Source organism: Crocuta crocuta, unplaced genomic scaffold, assembly GCF_008692635.1.
Source record: "Crocuta crocuta isolate KB4526 unplaced genomic scaffold, BGI_CrCroc_1.0 scaffold205, whole genome shotgun sequence".
Lineage (NCBI taxonomy): Eukaryota > Metazoa > Chordata > Mammalia > Carnivora > Hyaenidae > Crocuta > Crocuta crocuta.
In genome coordinates, this window is record NW_027530644.1 from 1,265,436 (window position 1) to 1,287,858 (window position 22,423).

A 22,423-nucleotide genomic window follows, 5' to 3' on the forward strand; every position below is an offset into this window, starting at 1 on the left:
GTTTTAAAATCTGAACTTGAATCATAAATTGGAACTCAGTTTGATTCTATTTAGTTCCATTCCTTTTGCCATAGCACTATATCCTTGGCAGAGAACAAAAGATGTGAGCAATGACCATCAACAAAGGGCTTGCAGTCTAGGTTGAAAACACAAACCTTTATAGACATACTAACTAGAAAATAACATAAAACCATATAAATTTTACAGTGACCATATAAAGTATGAGCATGGTATACTCTAAAACATAAAGCAAAATTAAAATAATTGAGTTATATGTAGAAAGAACATTAAATTATATTAATTATATCCTCCCAAGGTGGGAAATACATATTCCTGATGCAATCAGTTAAGATGAATATTGTTCCAAATAAAGGCCTCCATTTCAAAGGACCGTAATTTGGCATGAAACCATCTGTAATCAGCTCCCATTCAAATACACACTTACACAAACTCACTATAGGTGTAGACGAAGTTCTGAATTTAAGTAAATCTGTCTATAAACTCTTATCAGGTACAAGATGGCCATACATTGCTCTATGATGAAACAGGTACAGCTAAGGCCATGCAGTGTCCTTTAGCATCAAGAATCCCTAAAGGGGTCGTACAGTTGACAATTATACTGTTAGGCCTGAGAAGCTGAATTTCTTGCTGCTTGGTGTTCTTTATTGCTTAGTTTCATCACTATTCAAGTCTCTATGCCCTCACACAATGATATCAGTTATGAATCAGTTACAGATATCCTACCTCTACTTCTGAAGCCAATTCATGTCAGAAAGGCTTCATTCTCACTGTGGGGGGGAAATCAGAGTTAACGCACAGGCACCCTGGCCTCTACCTCCCAGAAACCCTTGAGAGCCCCCACAGTTCATTCCCTGGATCTGATCTAACATCTTATTATCTAAATAATTATAATACTGAACTTGGTCTATATTTGGAGAAAGCCTCAAATGTTATTTCAGCATATCAAATATTGAGGGTATTCTGGGGGGATTCCAGATCTGAAAAAGAGAGTGAGTGAGAGAGAGAGAGAGAGAGAGAGAGAGAGAGAGAGAGAGAGAGATTCTTTTTCCTATTGTCTGCCTAACAGGTTAGTAAAACATTAAAATATATTTCAGAGATTTAAAGTCATATATTGTATGTCCAACTATGCCAAGAACTATTACTTACTTTACAAATATCAACCAAAAATATGTAAAACTACATAATATTGAAAAAGAAAATATAAAACTGATTTATAAAAGCAATTCTTGGCAGAACTAACATAATACTATCGCATGCCTAAAATATAAGACTGTTGAGAGAGATTAACCAGAACTAAAACCAATCAGGGCTATATTAATAAAATTTTCCTATATTTTATTTTTCTGGGCTCCCACTTGTTGAAATTCACTATATTTTCCAAATTTAGCAGAAATATTATTCAAAACCATTTGAAATTTAGCAATTAGGCGGTCCACAGTATTTAGTAACAATTACTTCATACACCAAATGTTTTCCAAACAAACTATTTTATATTTCACTTTGAGCCTGTGTGGTTTTTGATTCAGGCAACTGTGAAAATGTATAAATAAAGACAGGAACAAGCATTTTATTTGGTAAAGGGGCATATTTATCCCACTTCTGTGATTTCAGTTTAGGTTTGAGAAAGAGCAGAAAGTCAACTGGAAAATCCCGCATAATGTTGTGGTGAAAAAAATGTTGACATGAAACAATGTTCTAGAAGCTTCTCTGTAACCATTAAACCATTGATGTGTAACAAAAAAAGTTATTTAGAATGGAAATACATTATTTAGAATAAAAGGTTTGGCCCTGATTTCCTAAAGACTACTTTACAAAGAAGAAATGTGCCCATGATACATTACTTAGAAAAGATAAAATATCACTTGATACTTTCTCTCTCATGTATGATGAATGCATTTACCTTATCCCTGAAATCAGGCATCTTGGATCCAATCTGCTTGTAAGTAATGCAATATTTTCAGTGTAATAAAAACAAATCTAATATGTTAATGGTATTTTTCAGAAGTTTTTATTTATTTAGAGAGTGCATGTATATGCAAATATGAGCAGGGGAGGGGCAGAGAGAGAGGGAGAGAGAGAATCCCAAGCAGGCTCTGTGCTGACAGCATATGCAGGGCTGGAACTCACAAACTGTGAGATCATGACCTGAGCTGAAATCAATAGTCAGACGCCTGACCAGCTGAGCCACCAAGGCACCCCTGTTTATGGTATTTTTCAACATTTTTACAGAGTTGTAGAGATATTTAATATACAGTTATCAAAACATTAGACACATGTTATGTTTTCTATTATATCTAGAAGTGATGTTTGTTCCTAAAGATTCATGACGAAAAAGCATCTATGTTGAAAGTACTGTTCTTATTAGCTACAAAAATCACAATGATTATTACGATTATTAGTAAAAAGCATAGTGGAACCAGTTACAAGTTTTGACAATGAAGTAAGCCAGCCCATTTTCCAGAGGCTGATGGACTCCAGGCCTGTTATTTAAACGGTGGAATCTCAGTATCCCCGTTTTTTATGTGGTGAAAATAACGGGGAACTGCCTCATAGAGTTGGTACGTTATATTCATTAACTCTCACAAGTGCTCAGCTCAGTGCTGACACGTTAATGAACACTTCTACACGCCTGTCTTTTCACAGCTCCTCCCTGACCTTTCAAAGTTGTGAAATAGATGAAGTCAATTCTCTCCCATGTCTCAAACTTTGTCCTCCTCCATTGCAGGATTTCTTCTTTCTTTCTTCTTTTTTTTTTTCTTTCTCTACCCTTGTTTCCAAAATTTCCCACCAAACTCAAGATTGACTCCAGCAATCTAAGGCTTCCCACTAGGGGGTGCCAAGATGGTATTGCCTCTCATTCATTACCTTTGCCTTTTCCTGTTTGGCTCTTTGACTACAAGGATTTTTGCTTTTAAACATTTATATGTATTTCATCACAATTCTTTCAGAAAAAAAAATAACCAAACGTTTCAAATATATTTTCAGTTGATCTCCACGGTTTTCAGTTCTTTTATAAAATTCCACACTGATAGATCACTATGAATGATGTATAAAAGATTACTCTGCGGTAAGAGAACTCTAAAGAGAAGTAACTCACAAACATAGCTGCCAAACCTAAAAGAAACCAATACATAAGTACTTGCAATAAACCCTTAATAAGGAAATCACCAGCTTTACTACGCCCTTTAATACTTTAACACAGTTTTAGGACTCCCTTTAATCATTAAGGGGAAAAAAAGTAATCTGAGTAACATTGGATGAATTTATTCTTCCCTAGCTTACAGATCAGGACCCACATGGGACTGGACCCAAAGTACCCAAAGATAAGTAATTTCAACAGAAAATGCTTTGGTAAATATTTCTGGAATACTCATGCTTATGTACAACAGAAAATGTCACCAGTTTGACATAAAGTTACAGAAAGAGATGAGAGATATCATCAGAAGGAAAAAGTGATCTGGAAGCCCTTACAAAATTGCTTAATGTTACCAGCATTTCGCCTTGACATTTAAAAGCATTTCTATATTTTTAAAACTCAGTTGCTGAGTAGAATATATACACTTTTTAGAGAATTCTGATATTACTTTTTAAAAAAACTTTTATATGATAGAAGTCGACAAAAATTTTTTTAAACCCCAGGAGTGCCTGGGTGGCCCAGTCGGTTAAGCATCCAACTTCGGCTCAGGTCATGATCTCGCATTTCATGGGGTCGGGCTGTCTGTGCTGACAGCTGGCTGAGAGCCTGGAGCCTGCTTCAGATTCTGTGTCTCCCTCTCTTTCTGACCCTCCCCTGTTCATGCTGTCTCTCTCTCTCAGAAATAAATAAAACATTAAAAAATTTTTTAAAAGTTTTAAACCCCAAAGGTGAAACTAGTTTGATGAAGAAAACAAGTGAATTTTTTTTAGTTAAAATTTACATAGTAAAAACCAAACAACCAATTATTTGAAAATTACATCTAATTAGTTGTCCATGTATCTTTTATTTATAACCTATATTTTAAACATGTATATATTGTTACACCTAAAGCACATTTATTGTGCAACCAAGCCCATTGTGAATTTTGCTCTGCTTATATAATATATATCCCCATTTTCCTATTGAAAAATGAGATAATACATTAATAAGCCTTTACTAAAAGAAAAAAAATTATGTTTTCTATTGACTCATGACAAATAATACACATTTCATGCCTTAAAAGAACATCAATAAATTCTCTTAGGGTTCTGCAGGTCAGAAGTAATGCATGGGTCTCACTGGGCTAACTTCAAGGACTTGGCAAGGCTGCACATCTTTCTGGAATCTGTAGTAAAGAAATCATTTCCTGTTCATTCAGGTTACTGGCAGAATTCAATTCCTTGCAGGAGGAAAAAGCAAAAACCAGAAAAAATCAAGGTGTCCTGTTTTCTTGCTAACTATTAGCTGAGGGCCATTCCTAGCTTCTAGAAGCTACCTTAATCCTTGGATCTTGGTCCCCTTCCTCTACCTGCAACAGCAGCAACTGGCTGGCCAGGTTCTGGAGTTGAATCTTTTTGACCCATTTCTCAACCATATTCTTCCACTTCTAATTATTTAGGATTAGATTGAGCCCACTCAGATAACACAGGATAATATCTACATCTCAAGGTCAGTGAACTTAATCATACCTGCAAAGTCCCTTTATAATGTAAATGTCCTGGAAACTAGGATGCAGATCTCTCTTGGGGTGGGGGGAGCCATTATTGTGCCTACCACAGAAAGAAATATTACCTAAAATACAAGGACCAGATAGTTTCTAATTTATTTAAACATCTCCAGGGCACTGAAGATGGAGATCATTGAAGTTCAAATCACGAGGTCACCATACCCTAATAAATCCAGTCAAGGGTAATACTTAAGGGGCGCCTGGGTGGCTCAGTCGGTTAAGCATCCAACTTCGGCTTAGGTCATGATCTCACAGTCCGTGGGTTCAAGCCCCACATCAGGCTCTGTGCTGACAGCTCAGAACCTGGAGCCTGTTTCAGATTCTGTGTCTTCCTTTCTCTCTGCCCCTCTCCAGCTCATGCTCAGTCTCTGTCTCAAAAATAAATAAAAACATTAAAAATTTTTTTTAAAAAAGTAATACCTAAAAAAAGAAACCTCCAAGCTCATCTAATTTGTTAATACAAATGCAAATGGATTTATTATAATGTTAGTAAATCAAATATAGTAGTGCATTAGAAAAGAAGAGCATGATTACCAGGGCTTGTTTCAGGATGCAATGATTGTTCAACATTAAGAAATATATACCCATATCATATGTTCACTTAAGTTATTAATAGTTTAGAGGAGAAACCGTAAAAATCATCTAAAAATAAAAGTGCATTTTGTACAATTTATCAGGCATTACTAAAAATCCTTAAGAATATAAGACTAGAACTTTGTAAACTGAATCTGAATCCATTGGAAGCCAATTGTAAATATTATACTTGGTGAAATGTTAGACATTTCCATTTAAAATCAGGAATAAAGGCATAAGCTATATTTAGAAGTAGTGATTCCACTTACAGGAATACATCCTTCCCCCAAAATGTTGCACAATATATAAGAATATATATAACATCAATAGGAGAAGTCAGGTGAAATACATCATCCATGCTATAAATGAGATAGATTTCATAGTCTCTCTTATAACCAGATATGGTAAAACATTTATAATACTGTAAAGTGAAATAAAATTTCAACAGATAAGACTTTTTGTTTTCTTTTAATGTTTTTATTTATTTCTGAGAGAGAGAGAGAGAGAGAGAGAAACCATGTGTGCAGGGGAGGGTCAGAGACAGAGGGAGATAGAATCTGAAGCAGGCTCCAGGCTCTGAGCTAGCTGTCAGCATGGAGCCCGACTCGGATCTCGGACCCACAAACCATGAGATCATGACCTGAGCCGAAGTCGGATGCTTAACCAACTGAGCCACCCAGGCGCCCCTGACTTTTTGTTTTCTAAATGTGTATGTCGGGGCGCCTGGGTGGCTCAGTCGGTTAAGCGTCCGACTGTCGCTCAGGTCATGATCTCGGGGTTCGTGGGTTCGAGCTCCGCGTCGGGCTCTGTGCTGACTGCCAGCTCAGAGTCTGGAACCTGTTTCAGTCTGTGACTCCCTCTCTCTCTGACCCTCCCCTGCTCACGCTGTCTCTCTCTCTCTCTCTCTCCTAGAAATAAATAAAACATTTAAAAAAATGTGTATGTGTTCTCTTTATGTATTTGTATACACAAGAAGTTTGGAAAGAATCTTAGTAATTGAATAGCCATCATTATGTCTGCGGATGGGATTTGGGTAAACGAACGCAGATTTTATAATTTGTAATACAACTTCTATATTTTTTGCCTATTTCAGAGAAGTTAAATAAAATATATAATAAATGAATAATAAATATAAATTAAATGTAAATTAAAATGTACAATAAATAGAGGCGCCTGGGTGGCTTAGTCAGTTAAGCGTCCAACTCTTGATTTCAGTTTACGTCATGATATCATGGTTCATGAGATTGAGCCCCACATTGGGCTCTGGGCTGATAGCTTGGAGCCTGCTTGGGGTTCTCCCTCTGCTCGCGCTGTCTCTCTCTCTCTCTCTCTCTCTCTCTGTCTTTTCCTCTCTCTCTCTCTGTCTCTTCCTCTCTCTCTGTCTCTCACGCGCACACACACACACACACACACACACACACACACACTTTTTAATGTACAATAATAAAGTTTGCCCAGAGTTCTACATTTCAAAACTTTCTCAGAAAAAAATTTAAGACTTCTCTCCCACATTTAAGTCATTCAAGAAACAACTGTTAAATATTTAATTTTCAAAATTAAAAAGTAAATATATTAATGATTATGGCTATTAGGCTAAAAAAAAAAACCAAAACCAAAACAAACAAACAAAGACCAACCATAGGGGGTGCCTGCATAGCTCATGGTTCAGTCAGTTAGGGGTCTAACTCTTTTTTTTTTTTTTAATTTTTTTTTTTTTTTTTTTTAATGTTTTTTTTATTTATTTCTAGGAGAGAGACAGCATGAGCAGGGGAGGGTCAGAGAGAGAGGGAGTCACAGACTGAAACAGGCTCCAGGCTCTGAGCTGGCAGTCAGCACAGAGCCCGATGCGGGGCTGGAACCCACGAACCGCGAGATCATGACCTAAGCGAAAGTCGGACGCTCAACCGACTAAGCCACCCAGGCGCCCCTAACTCTTGATTTCAGCTCAGGCTCCATGCTCACGGCATGGACCCTGCTTGGGATTCTTTCTCCTCTCTGTCTCTGCCTCTACCCCATGCATGCTCTCTCTCTCTCTCCCCCCCTTCTCTCTCCCCCCACTTTCTCTCTCTCAATATAAATATTTTTTTTAAAAAACCTAATACAGTGCAATCTCAAAGATCTACTCATTGGTGTGACCTCAGAGGGTAACACATTAGCTTAGTTTTCACACCTTGGTAAGTCATTTTCATGGATAATTTTTCACACATTGCTAAGGAGGATACTGTTAGACAAAGACATCAGTCTTCCCATCTAGGGAAGAACAATACTGTGTTTAAGAAGCAATTTTCTTGATAGAAAACCTAGGAATTTGTCATTTGACATGATTAGCCTCAACAATTCCCCTATTTCTTCATAAAAGATGCAACAGAAATAACTTTTCTAAATAAAAATGGTAACACATCAGATCTAAAAATTGTTTTTTTTAAATACTATATACATCTTGAAAGTAAATTTCTAGGATAATAAATAACCTAAAAATTTCATTCAAGGTATAACAAAATAAATTTAAGTGACCCAATTACTGTCTTTGTGAGGATTTATTTATCTTCATATAAATAACTTTAGTCTTATTCAATTGCATGTAGATTCATCTCTGTTTTCCAAGAGAGATTTGCTTCTGAAGTTTTGTCAAAAAGTAATAAATGACTTTAAATACACCAAGAACACTTAATCCATTTGGAAATATAATTTCATATTATCATCCATGGCAATATTGAAATTTATTTAGCCAGAGAAAGATATTAAAAGCACATAGAACCTTAAATAATAGTGAAGTAGATAAAAAGATAATTCCATTTTCATTTACTAACGTCACTAAAATTAATGGTTCTCCTGGAGTAGGTAACTTTGTCTTTCTACTGCCTTCATATTTCTCTATTTTGATTAATGTGTATCCTAGCCTTTATATCACTAGTTTTCAAATTTTTTATCAGACACCCATAAGGCACCCATTAAAAATGCAGTTTCCTGGGCTTCGGTTCCTAATTCTGATACATTAGTACTGGGATGGGCCCAGAAACTGAATTTTAAGGTACTCTGGGTCAGAGCTGGAGAAATACTGCTCTACATATACTGAGGGTAAAAAGAGATTCTTAAATATTGAACATCATTTGCATTGGGGTGTTAAGCTAGAATAGTCATCAAAGATTTTTTATTTATGTTTATCTACGAATTAAATTTTCTCACTTTATGTCTCTCTGGTCAAAAACAACTATAGATAATTTTCCTACTAATTTTTAACCCTTCATCTAAAGTTTTACTACTCAGCCTTTCATGATTATCTTCATTTGCCTTCAATGGCATTTGAGTCTTAACCTACCATAGGCTTTTTATATAAACCTTTGTACAATGTTTATTGAGTAAATTTTTTATTTCTAACTGGAGAATAATTGTTCCATCTAAAGCCACCAGATACAGTATTATATATTCTATGACTGCTAGCAAATATTAGCACCTGATTCTACATCTCAGTAAGAATCTGCAATAATTCTAAAGTTCTCTAATGCTGGCTTCCCATTTTATGTGATTAGCCATTCCATTCTTAAAATCCATTGTTCAGAAGTTCTCCATATCCCACCTAAATCTATCAATTAAGAGCACTCTTTTTATGTAGATAGGAGAAATGAAGAAAATTAGTTTATCAAATTATTCTTTATTTTCCACCTGCAAGACTAGTCCCTATGTTCTAATAAAATTATTAAAAGAAATTCATATTCCAATCTTATTTGATAATTTTCATTGGATTAAATTCATTAAGCCATTAGGGTAGCATATGACTTCTAGAATATATTCATAATATTAGTCTACTCATGATTAATATACTCTTTTGTTAAAATATACCTTGGGCTTTCCCCCCTACGACCCCTGAATTATCTATCTATGTCAAAAGCATTTCAAAGCCACAATCTTTTAAAGAATCAAAATTAAAACAGCAAAGCAGCTACGACTTAACTAAGCATACATTTCCAACAATAGAACACTTCTATTCAGAATTATAAACCACCTAAGTACCTAGAACTATTGGCAATCAATTACCTAATTATGAGGAACTTACTTCATTATCAAAACTAAAAATGCATATTTGTATAAACAAGTATTTTTAAGTGCTCTTTCTCAGTTAGTCCCCATCTGTATTTTAACACACCCTAACATATTGAGAATATAAATGATTTTCTAATGTTCTCAGGGCATCAATATTTGTCTAGTGCTCCATATGGTAACCACACTCAAGCATTTTGAAAATATTTCTTAAAATATAAAAACAAGAGCTGTTTAGAATGAAACAATCTAGTTACCAGAGTGTGCACTCCAGATCATATCAAAAATGTATTAGTTTCCACACTTGTGAAAAATAGAACAAATGGAAAACATTCTCATTTCGTCTGCTAAAATAGCCACTTATATGGATCATGAATCCAGGATTAAAATAAATATGACTTGTCTTAACACTGTTAATTATGTATTTTCATGCTTTGAAAACAGAATGTATTTGGACTAATTCAAAAGTATCATATGATACCTTATAACAAAGGTTAAAAGCATACAACACTACCCCAGCCTTCGCCCTTTATGACTAAAGAACATAATTTTAAAGTCAAAGTCTTGAAAGCTTTGAAATCTAGACTAAATATCCTGTACAAATGGTGATATAAGCTTCCTCTCACCCATTCTCTTCAAAACAGAGGTGGATGTAATCAATCCTCATGTCAGTGAGAATACTGAGCCTATGTAAGCAACAAGAAGATTCTATACCCACTAGATATGTTACCCATTCCAAGAACTAGTCATGCATCATTTCATATGTTCAATTACATTCATTGCTCTTGTTGTTTCAGAATTCGATAAAGCCTTTTTGAATTATAAGGAAATGAATAAACAAGAGAATGGCTGAAACACATTTTAATGCTCAATAATTTTACAATGAACATATTTAAAAGATTTCTTCAGAACAACCAGAAAAATGATCAGTGCCATAAACACAGAGCCCCCCAATTTAAAATGCACAAAGTCACTTTATTAAAGTTGTTTGATGGTGGTATGGTTTACTATGCTAATGGAATAATTTATAATGAAAAGAATTAAGTGAATCCTTTGTTAAATCTGGTGGGATTTAACTAACTAATTTATACAGATAATGGGCCATTTGCTTTTCATGTTTAAAGAAAAAGATACAATATTTTCATAGCCACTACAAAGCCAAAAGCCTTATTTTAGGAAACCAAAAAGTAGCAGATATTGCTTACAAAGTTAATCACTCCTGCAGATAAATCAGATTTGTCCATTATTTAATTTAGATAAGACTAACTTCAAATTTCATTCTGAGAGTTACTCTCAATCAGGTTTTAAAACATAACCAACCCTGGAATCATCAGGGGATTATTACAATAATAAATGCAATTCAATTTTTCAAATATCGTAAGTTGTTAAATGTGAGCTGCCTTCATACTAAGAAATGCCGTGTGAAATTCTCAGGAAACATTGGGTTAAGCTTGTTTCATTCAACATACAGCAAGGATGTGCCACTCCTGGTGCCTGAAAGAAGAGTGGGAAAAAAATGTTACAAATCTGTACAGAAGATCTGTGCAAATCAAATTGGAACAAAAACAGAACTTGGGTTTTTCCCTTAACCTTGTTTCTCAATATAAATAAAAAATACAGTCACGTAGGTAAATAAAGATACCTCCACATTGCTAATATAATAAAGTGAATCATTCCACATGGGAAATCACCATAGCCTTTCAACATTAACTTTCCCCCAAGAATTTTATGGATGTCTCTGGTTTATAACCAGAAAAATGACAAGTCAAATGACCACACCAGAAAAAAGGCAATTAAACAAAACACCTACTTGCCTCTTAAGTGCATGATGACGTGGACCAGTTCAGCAGGTAACACTACACCATACACACAAGCACAACATGGGATTTAGCAAATATTTGAAAGATATGAGAAAAGGAAACAAAAACCTCTATGAGCCAATGTCCTCAAATATAGTACAGTGAACGCCACATCTTCATTCCTAGAAAAATGATATACCGAACATTTCCAGAATAAAAAAGGCTGAACACATCCTTATTTTAGAAACGTGTGCTCACCTCCATAGCTCCAGAAAGTGTGTCATCCTTTCTCTCATGCTCATGAAGTTCCAGGGATCTTGGATCAAAGAGTAGAATCCAGGCCCTGCCTACATATCTTCACCATGAGCCACAAGGGGCTGGCTGATCAGGAGAGAACTAGTGAGCAAACGGCTCAGACCATCTGAGGAAAAATGTTACCCTAAACACAGCATGTCATCAGGATTGAGCACCAGGATAAGAATAGTGATAACCAAGAACCAGTAAAAATGTTGATGCCACAGATCATGTGGCCAGCAACAACTGGCCATGGCAAAGTAGCTGGTCAACATGATAATTTGGCCTAAAAGTTCATTTGGTCAAATATGAATGTTTCCAGTTTTTGTTTTTCAACTAAGTGAATTTGGTGTGCTGGTCCCCTGTCATCCAATCCACATAACTGCCCAAGATAAAATAAGAGGAATTTTTGAGAACACATGAGGATTCCTTGAAACAATCTGATTGTTCTCTATTCCTTGGCACAAAAATGAAAATGTCATCTAACAACATTAACATATTTAAAAAAAAAAAAAAAAGGAAAAGAAACACTGTAAAACACTCAAAATCCAGGCCTTAATTTTTTTATAATATGTTACAAAAACAATGGATGCTCTGGGGAGAAAATAAAATACAGATAAACAAAAATGTAACATAACAGACATCAAAAAGCAACCTGGGGAAAAATAAGCAAAGCAACCAAAACAGGATAAAATCATGTGTTTACATACACATTCATATAATATCACATTTTTAAAACTATGTTTAAATGCATATACATTTTATACAGTTTCTATACATAATGTATTAAGTATCAGACATTTAAACTGTTCCAACTGTGCAAAACCTATGGGCTAAAAGTTACCAAACTGAATGACGCAAAAATGTAGAAAAATGAGAAGTGGATGAATTAAGGTTTTAAAAACACTTGAAAACTCAGCAAAATTTCCGAGTCAGAAGACATCAGTGGCTGAGGAGCCTTGCTTTTCACCAAACTGTCACTGAAACTTGTTCACCTCCTTGCTTTAATCCCAAATGGTTTTGACCAATATACGTGCTACCAAGTGTGTGACAGATATCAGTATGTGCTCATGTGCCTTTTGACATGGGTCCATTCCACAATGAATAGATGACAAGCCCCATGTGCTACTTTGCTGTGGCTGCTGTAAAAAAAATCACCACAAACTTGGTCATTTGAAACAACAGAACTTTATTCTCTCACATTTCTGGAGGCCAGAGTCTGAAGTCCAGAGCTTGATAGGGTAGCGCTCCCCCCAGAGGCTCTAGGGGAGAATCCATCCCTCGTCTCTTCCAACTTCTGGGAGCCGCTAGCATTCCTTGACTTGCGGCTGCATTGCTCCAGCCTCAGCCATCACGTTCTCACCACTGCCTCTGAGAAACTTCAGTTCTGCTCTGAGGGCCTTTCAACTTGGATCAGCCACGCCTCAGCCAGTCCAAGATAATTTCCCCATCACCATATCCTGGTTTAATCACATATTCAAAGACCCTTTATTCAAGTAAGATAACAGTTACAGGTTTCAGGCATGAGAGGGTCTGATTATCTTGCGGGGGCATTTTTCAACCTACTACACCCTAGTATTGACAAAATTCGTCTATAATTTCCTTGAATCTGACCCACTATTCCTTATTGGAATTGTATTAGTCTCCATTTGTACATGTCTATTCTTTTCTCATTACCCAAAGCACAGGCCACTATAATGTCTTTGTTATTATCCAGCTATGTCCCATTTAAAAATATCATAGGATTATTTCCCGCAGCACAAAGTGATTCTTCTTGCTCTTTCCTGTTTATTGCTTGCTCTTCCTGTGCTATCACCCATGCAGTAGGACTTTGAGAGTCATCCTTTTTCATCATTAAGTGACACATCCAACTGATCCTAGAATCCCGCTGGTTCCCCTTTCAGTTCATGTCAAACCAGTCACACCCCACTGTTCCCCACTTTGAATGTTCCTGCCCTAGTTGTAACTGGGACAGAGCCCAGTTAGACTGCTTCCAGGCTCTGTCCTCTATGTCAGCTCACTTTTATCCATTCCCTTTTCTGCCGTCACAGTCATCTCTCTAAAACTTCTGAATTTGGGGCGCCTGGGTAGCTAAATCGGTGAAGCATCCCACGTCAGCTCAGGTCGTGACCTTACAGTTCGCAAGTTCAAGCCCAGCTTTGGGTTCTGTGTTGACAGCTCAGAGCCTGGAGCCTGCTTTGGATCCTGTGTCTCCCTCTCTCTCTCTACCTGTCTCCCACTCACAATCTCTCTCTCTCTCTCTCTCTCAAAAATACATATTAAAAATTTTTTAATTGAAAAAATTAACTTTTTAATTAATTAAAAAATAGGCCCTTGTCCTCAATTTGAATTCCAGGAGTTAGGATTCATATTTATCAATCTGCTGACATGAATGAATCATCCTCTGGCTGCTATACGCTGTGTTTAATTAGCTTTAAAGCTTTTTTTTTTAAGAGCTTCTGTCCTTCTAACTTAAGCTCCATTAATTTTTTTGGCTGCCACATTATTAAACAAATAAAGTGAACATATCCTTTTTAGTGGGTCCAAATCATTCATTATAAATACTTACAACCAGCATCCACATGCAATGGAGGACTATTCATTTCTTTACATTACTAAATATAAAAACTTCCATTTTCTCCAGTTTTCAAAGCTTTTTCCACAAATGGTAAAGATCAATCATCCCAGGATGTTACTTCTAACAACCAAGTTTTCACTAATGGCCAAAGGAAGGGAATAATTTGTAATTACATTCTTTATTGTAAAATAATATGGATCAGGAGAATTCTATCTGGAAAATGTGGGCCAATTTTAGATGCTTACTCTATTGATTACTTTCCTCAAAGAATATGGCTTCTGGCATGGGAAACCTGGCTTCCTCTCCAGCGGCTGGCAGGAAAGAGAAACAGAGGAAGAGAAGGGGCGAGGGACTGCCGTTCTTGCCTTCCCTGATCTGGTGGGACAGAAGTGGAGAGGGTCCGAAGAGTTTCTCCTGGTAACTCCCAGTCTTCTACGCGGATGGTTTAGAAGACATTACATTCCAAATACTTCCACTGTCCCACTACCATGGTTACCTGTCCCCGCACCTTGCTGGCCTTTCTCAGAACTTTGTAATTGGCTTTTGTTTCTTTATCCCTTTACTGTCGATCTCTCCTGTGAGTTTGTACAGCTCCGTGGGCAGTCCACACGTTTGTCTCACTAAAACCAGTGCCTTACACATTCTGGGAACGCAGTGAATGTAGGAAGGGAGCAAGGAAAGAAAAGGTTTAAATCGAAAGGGCCATGCTGCCTAGGATGGAATTTTACCCTAGTGCAAAAGTTCTAGACAAAGGTAAATCTTTCACACAGTGGGAGCAGGCAGGGCAGAAGAAAATACAAGTGGGCATCTGCTTCTGGCTGCTATACAGAACAGGCATCCTTGGGAGAGGAAAACAGCCCCTGAGGGCTCCTAACTTCCTACTTATTCTATCTGGTTCAATTAACAAGATCCCAATAGTATTATTTTTAAAGTAAATATATGCTGCTCACATTGCACTATAGTTCAGGTTTAGACTTGGTCAGTCTTCCCTTTCTAACATTGTTTCTGGGGGTAAAGAGTCACAAATTCCAAATAACTGACTCAAAGACTTAGAACACAATCAACTCCAATTATAACCTGGTTTTCATTTCAGTTGTCTCTTATTTCCCTCTTCTCTTCTGAACTTTCTCTCTCACCTGTCTTCCCTTCCCTGTCCCTGTGTTCATGTACATGCATGCATATGTGCACGCATGCACGCGCACACACACACACACTTTATATTCTTTCTAAAATAAGAGCAAATAAACATACCCAGTCTCATATCCAGTTACCAAGTCTTAGAATTCTTCACTTCCATGGCAAGCGAAAACAGTTTACTTTCTGAACTGGAGTTGAGGATCTCCATATTATGGTTCTATCTAAATTCCCAACTTCACTTCCTACCACCCAGTAAGGACCTATCAGTGCAGCCTCAGGGCCTCATTAAGATCAAGTCATCATGGGGTACATGGGTGGCTCAGCCAGTTAAGCATCCACTCTTGGTTTCTGCTCAGGTCACTATCTCATAGTTCCTGAGATTGAGACCTGCATGGCTCCGCACTGACACCATGAAGCCTGCTTGGGATTCTTTCTCTTTCTCTTTCTCTTTCTTTCTCTTTCTCTCTTTCTCTCTCTCTCTCTCTCCCCCCCCTTTGTTTATTTTTTCTCAACAAACAAACATTTATTTAAGAAAAACATTTCATAATTTCTTGGGTACACACTTAACCATTCTGCCTGTGTGTCTTCACTCATATTCTTTCTCCCTCTTGTCTTCCTTTCTTTCCCAGTCACCCTTTTAAGATCAAATCTAGCCCTAAACCCTCAGTAAGTATTTCTCGATCACTTCATGATACAAAATTCCCTTACTGCTTTGGCGGCACTTGGGATAACTCCACGCATTTGTGCCATGTTTTCACAATTTTTTTCATGTTTCCTATGTAAGCCTCCCAACAACACACTGAAGTAGGTATTGTTAAGTATGTACACTTTAAAGGTAAGGAGAAAAGTTTTAGAGAGGCAAACTGATTTATTCAAGCTTCCACAGGTGGAGCGCGGCAGAAACTATCTTTAACCTGGCTTTCAGATTCCATGTTATATCCCTACTTGGGAATTACTAAAAACTGCTGCAGGTTGGCAATGATTTACATTTTTTTAGTAGATTATAAGCTCCTTGAAGGCAGTAGTTGCATACAGAACTTGTCCCAATGCCTTATAATACACAAGATGAGAACTTAATCAATTTGTTCTCAGAATTTGACTGAGGGATCCTAAGAGGAGTTCAATCCATCCAGCTTTGGTGATTCCTCTCTCCCTCCTCTGTCTGGTATTAAGATTTGGAGAGCTCACCTGAACACACAGTGACAAACTACAATATATCTTGGCAATTTTTAAAATTTCTTAACCTAGTTATTCCCCAAACTGCAAATTCCCTAAGGATAAGTAACCTTGATGAATAAAATGAGACCTTCTGATATGTAAATGTTGGCCAATGGGCACTTGTGTGGCTCAGTCCATGAAGCGTCTGACCTTGGCTCAGGTCATGATCTCACTGTGGGCTTGAGCCCTGCGTTGTGCTCTGTGCTGACAACTCAAAGCCTGGAGTCTGCTTCGGATTCTGTGTCTCCCTCTCTCTCTGCCTGTCCCCCACTTGCGTTCTGTCTCTCTCAAAAAAAAAAAAAAAAATTAAAATTTTTTTTGTTAAAAATTTTTTTCAATGTTGGCCAATGTTGGCTGGGAATTGTGGGAATAAAAGGTGGGGGAAATTGTAAGTGAAGTGGAGTCTTCTGGCACACTTGCTAACAACACATATATCCAGGATTCATATCCAATACTTTCTCCATCAGATGTTTTCTTACCCCAGTTCTTATTGAATGCATGATCCCAGAGAGCAGACTACAAAACAATGAACCAGTGACAAAGTGACATTGACTAAAGTCTCAGCAACAGACCCTGTTGTTCGTATCAACCATTTGTTTGTGTAAGCGCGAGTGCCCGTGATCATAATTCATACAGCACATGAACGGTCTGCTGCCAACATTCTTCCTGTTTTGTAAAAAAGGATTAAATAGTTCAATAATTGACAACGTTCCATAAAGAGCTGTCACAACATCTCAGACTGAAAGTCACTGAACAAGAACAGGGCATCCGACAGGAGTACTTAGTCAAAGGGTTTCATGACAGGAAAAGAAACTCATCCTTTGGAAGAGAGTTAAGAACGTACTTACAGGCTCTCCCCGCGATCCATCCTGACCTGGAGCGCCTGGAGGTCCTACTTCTCCCTTTTAAAGATAAAAAAAAAAGATAGACAAAGGCATTTTCAGGCATGCTTATAGAACAATAATATGTAACTGTGAATATTAAAGCACGTTAGAAACAAACATAAAAAACACTTCTAGATTATTAATAATGCTGTATGGTGACAGAAAGCAACTAAACTAATGGTGAGTATAGCCTAATATACAGAGTTGTTGAATCACTATGTTGTACACCTGAAACTATCTGTAACACTGTATGTCAATGATATTTCAATTAAAAACTAAGTTAAATAAATAATAACAAAACAGCAAACAAAACTTTGACTAAGAAAAATTCTAACAAGAATACAGGATTTCTTAATGTATAATGACAGATTTCTATTAACAGATTAGGTAAAAAGCCTAAATAAAAGGAGATATATATCCTCTTTGTGGATAGAAAAACTGATTCACAGTCTTGAAGCTATAAAGTCTTCATAGCATAAAGATGTTAGAGGTCTCCAAATTAATCAAAATTTAAAGGAATTTCAATAGAAATCCCAAGGAGATTTTTACTGTAATTTGGCAAAACAATTATAGGATTTTTTTAAATGCTTAACGTTTTATTTATTTCTGAGAGAGCGAGAGAGAGAGAGAGCGCGCGCGTGAGCAGGGGAGGGCCAGGGAGAGAGGGAGACACAGAATCTGAAGCAGGCTCCAGACTCGGAGCTGTCAGCACAGAGCCCGACGTGGGGCTCAAACCCACAAAGTGTGAGATCATGACCTGAGCTGAAGTCAGACGCTTAACTGACTCAACCACCCAGGCACCTCAATATAGGATTTAAATAGAAGAATGAATTACCAAAATATAGACAATCTAGAAAGATACCAAGAGGGTGAAATGAATCTGCTCCTGAATGCTTATCCAGCTATGGGAGTTAAGAGTGTGCAGCCCTGACCCACAAAGAGAGAAAAAATCGGTAGAAAAAGCAGCCTCAAAACTGCCTTCAATAAGTTCAGTATCTGGAACTGAATTGTAATTGCAGCAAATGGTACTTGGACTATTAAGTATCATTTAAAAAAAATAAAATTGAATAATCACATATGCACACACACACACAGACGAAATTAAGACAAAGATATGAAAAACAGAACTTTAAATATTTGAAAAGGAATTTTAAAAGAAATTAAGAAACCACATTTAAAATTTCAGGGCAGAGAAGAATTTTTAAACTAAAATGTAATAAAACAAATCATAATAAATTTGATTATTGGATTAATTTAAAATATAAGTGCTGGCCAAAAGATATTTTAAAAGTCAAAAGATAGACTACAGATTAGAATAATATATTTGCATACAATGCATGCAATAACCAAGGGGTAGCAAATTAGTATCCAGAATTTTAAAACCTTCTAATACTCAATAAGAAAAATAAAATTTAAAAAAGGGATTACATAAAATAGAAGTGCAATTTAAAAATCACTTCTAGATCATGGATTTTAACTCTTCGTGACATCAAATAACTTATTCTGAAATTCATAAAGTGACTATATAAATACCAAATATATATATGGCAGCAGATATTGAGTTAATTTATAAAATACCTCTGGTACTATATAGAAGTATACCTCTTAGAAGAGTAGGACATTATTCTTATCACCAAAGTAAATGTGACCAAGGATTATATCAATCCTTCCATATTTGGTTTTATTTTCCCTTTTACTTTAAAATTGATCATTCTGTTGAATTGGACCCAGTGGATTGGAACATTCTCTTGGATCTATAAGAATTGATCATTCTAATTTGACCTTGCAAGCAACAGTTGCATTTTAAAACAAAAACAGAGCTTTCATTAAATGGAATTATTTATAGGTTATTATTTGAAATTATTTGCCACTTTCATTTATTATCTACCTATTTAAAAAAAAATTTTTGATGTTTATTTATTTTTGAGAGATACAGAGAGTGAGCTGGGGAGGAGCAGAGAGAGGGGGAGACAAAAGCTGAAGCAGGTTCCAGGCTCTGAGCTGTCAGCACAGAGCCCAATGAGGGGCTTGAACCCATGAACTATGAGATCATTACCTGGGCTGAAGTCGAACACTTAACCAACTGAGCCACCTAGCTGCCCAAGAATATCTACCTATTTAAATTAAACATTTTAGATGTTTAAAATGCTTATTTTTAGATAGCTATACAAACTATCCTAGTTTTCAATTATATACCTTTAAATTACTATGTTCAAATTATTTAAGGATCTTACTTTATATCCACCTTTTAGCATCCTCAAAGTTTTCCCCAAAATGCCAGTGTATACAAAAGAGTATGACACTCTGCTTATAAATAGTATCTACATTTATTCCTAAAATATATCATATTTACAGATGAACACAGCTATTATACGGATGAGAGACATATAAGGGGCATGGGAGAGAGGCCTCCTAAAATACACACACAGACACAGATGGACACACCCTCAAACATTTAGGCTTTCTGAAACCTTACAGCCATTAAGAGCCATGATTTTGTTTTCTGTTCAGCCAAGTGTTGCATCATAACAAGCCAAGTTCTCTGCAATTGTGCCACACTTTGCTTCATACCAGAGAAAACATTTCATTCTACATGAGAGCAGGAAAGTAAAACAAAAGCATTTTTCTTGTAAATACTTCAAATGCCTGAGTAGAAACAGGTCTAAGGGTGAGTCTCAGAAGACATGTACCGATGCATATGCCAACATTGTTTCCCAGAGTTTCATATTCTAATGAATTTCCCAAAACTGGAGGAAATGAACCACAGAAGGAAGAACCAATAAAACCTGGCTAACATAATCAGCACTTAAAAAAATAATTCAACCATCTCACATTATAAAAACAGCGTTCTCCCACTTTTATGAATTCTTGCATTTCATAAGCACAGCGAAAGCCAAATATTTCATCTGTTCCAATTTTATTTACAAACACCAGCTGACAGCTGACAACAGAGAGAGCAAAGAATGATGTTTTCTGTAAAGTAACCACATTGGGAGGGGAAGCGCTGCTGACGTCGTGGTTCTACAGAAAAGCTTATGAAAATATCAGAGAAACAAAAATATATACAGGATCCACTGAGTTTAAAAGTCTGAAAAATTAAAGAAAAGGGCCTAATACAACAGGGAAATACAGCAATGACTATATCTAAACTCAACATTCGGATTAACAGGGCGATTCACCCCCCACATCAGCCAGCTCAGCCTCACTTCATGTGGGAACTTCGAAGTACAGAATTTCAGACCCAACAAATCAGAAACTCTGGATGGTGGAGCCCAGCATTCAGTGTTAACACATCCAGCTGACTCTGAGGATGTGAGGGCCAAGGCATATCTTTAAGTCAGTAAGCCACTTACCTTCCCATATCTCCAGGTACTGTCCTATGTGACTTGCTAAGCAAATCTGTAGTTTAGATCTTCTATATAAAGGGAGGAGGGCAGTTGTCAAATAGTAGAAACAAGTAATCTGGAATTACATGACTACTTCGGCTGACAAAAATCTGTCTCCTTTTACTTCTCTGAAGACACAATCTTGTTATTTTATTCCAATTAGCAGAAGGTGTTTTTAAAGCTAATCATCATCAAGTATTATCAATAATTAAGTCTCCAAATTATTTGAGGATTTATTTTATTTTTATTCCTACCTCTTAAACATAATGATACATCATCATATGAACAAAATAGCACTATTCTTTATCATCTACAGCAGTGATTTTAATACTAGCTGCATCAGAATCTCCTGGAGAATTTGTTAGACTGCCAATTGTGGACTCCCCCCCCAGAGTTTCTCATTCAATAGGTGTGGGGCAGATGTCAGGAACTGGCATTTACAACAAGTTCCCAGAAAGTAGTGGACGGTGGCCTTTGGGACCGCTGCTGTAGCCCAGATCTCAAAAGACTTACACATCCTTCCTGTTCTTACCAACACCTCTCTTTGTGAACTATAATGACACTGTACAGTTTTACACTTGGCACTGAGTTATATGATGGCTAAGCTGTTCAACAGGTATCTTGTTTATGTAGGCATTGTTTTCCTGAGCTGTAAATTCTTTGAAGGCAAAAAACGTATCTACATGAGTGTTTTATCACCTAGAATATTTAGAATTGTGCTGAACAGAACGTAAGACAATATATAAGGCTTTATGTCCCCTTCTTTACAAACAACTAAAGCATATCAAGGACTGGATTATTTATTCTTAAAGACTTGATTCCAAGAAGTTAAAGGAAATGGGGAGAAACATTTATGGATAGCCCTATAGCACTGGCTGTTTTGAAATTACAGAGTTTGGTTATCACAAGACGGTGGCAAATAATCTTTACCTAGAAGTATCCTCTCGATTCTCTGAATAATGTTTCATTGGGAGATGAAGGATGATTTCTTTGGGGTCATTTTCCATAAAATAATTAAATGCAGTACACAACTAACCTGTGAAGTGCACTTTTGTAACATAACCTGATTATTTGATTGCTTTCATGACATGGACAACCTGGCACATGCTAATTTGTTTGGCTGGTGGAAAAAGGCATATAGCACACCCCTAGCTCTGTTCTATCATTTTGCTGTTCTATTATTAACTTCTTTCTTGATATGAAATAGCTGAAAAGACGTTGTGCTAAACATTATTCCTAAATCCAATTTCTACAGCAAATGTCAAAGATGATTTATTCCACAAAAAGCAGCTGTTTTTAAGAAGGAAACTTAACCAAAAGCAGATATGTAAAACATGCATTGCATGTGTATTTCCTTTCGTGCTGTGGTCACTGGTACTTACCCACAAAAAATTAAAAGAATGGAGTATAATTTAGTTTGTGGCCATAGCAACCCTCAAAATCAGGTGTGTGACCATGAAAATATAATTTAATATTGAAATAGTTGCTTACTTTGTTATTAAATACTTTGATCTTACTACATGGTTTATTCTTAGTTTGTAAACAAATCCCTAGCATACCGAAGGATACACTAAAGATATAAAACTAGGGAAGCTTCTCCTGGCTTACTAAATAAATAGACAAGAAGTTTGGGACCCATCCTGCATAGACGGGAATCACACAAACTTGGCCTGGAATTCTAGTTCTTCCATGTAACTAACTGGACTTCTAGGTACATTAATTAATCTGTCTTAATCTGACCATACTGTCTAAGCGACATTAATACTCCCCAATTCCCAAGAATCCTTTTTTAAGAAAATAAGATAAGAGGCTT

At 36.5% G+C, this 22,423-nt stretch overlaps 1 protein-coding gene across 2 annotated transcripts in view; it reads right to left on the bottom strand.

Moving 5' to 3' along the window:
- The window catches only part of COL21A1 (collagen type XXI alpha 1 chain), a 180,355-nt gene that overhangs the window by 23,209 nt on the left and 134,723 nt on the right, over positions 1-22,423 (bottom strand). For both annotated transcript variants that reach the window (XM_077769075.1, XM_077769073.1), the window contains one exon: positions 17,189-17,242. In XM_077769075.1, the coding sequence (XP_077625201.1) occupies positions 17,189-17,242 (54 nt within the window). The remainder of the gene's footprint in view (positions 1-17,188; positions 17,243-22,423) is intronic.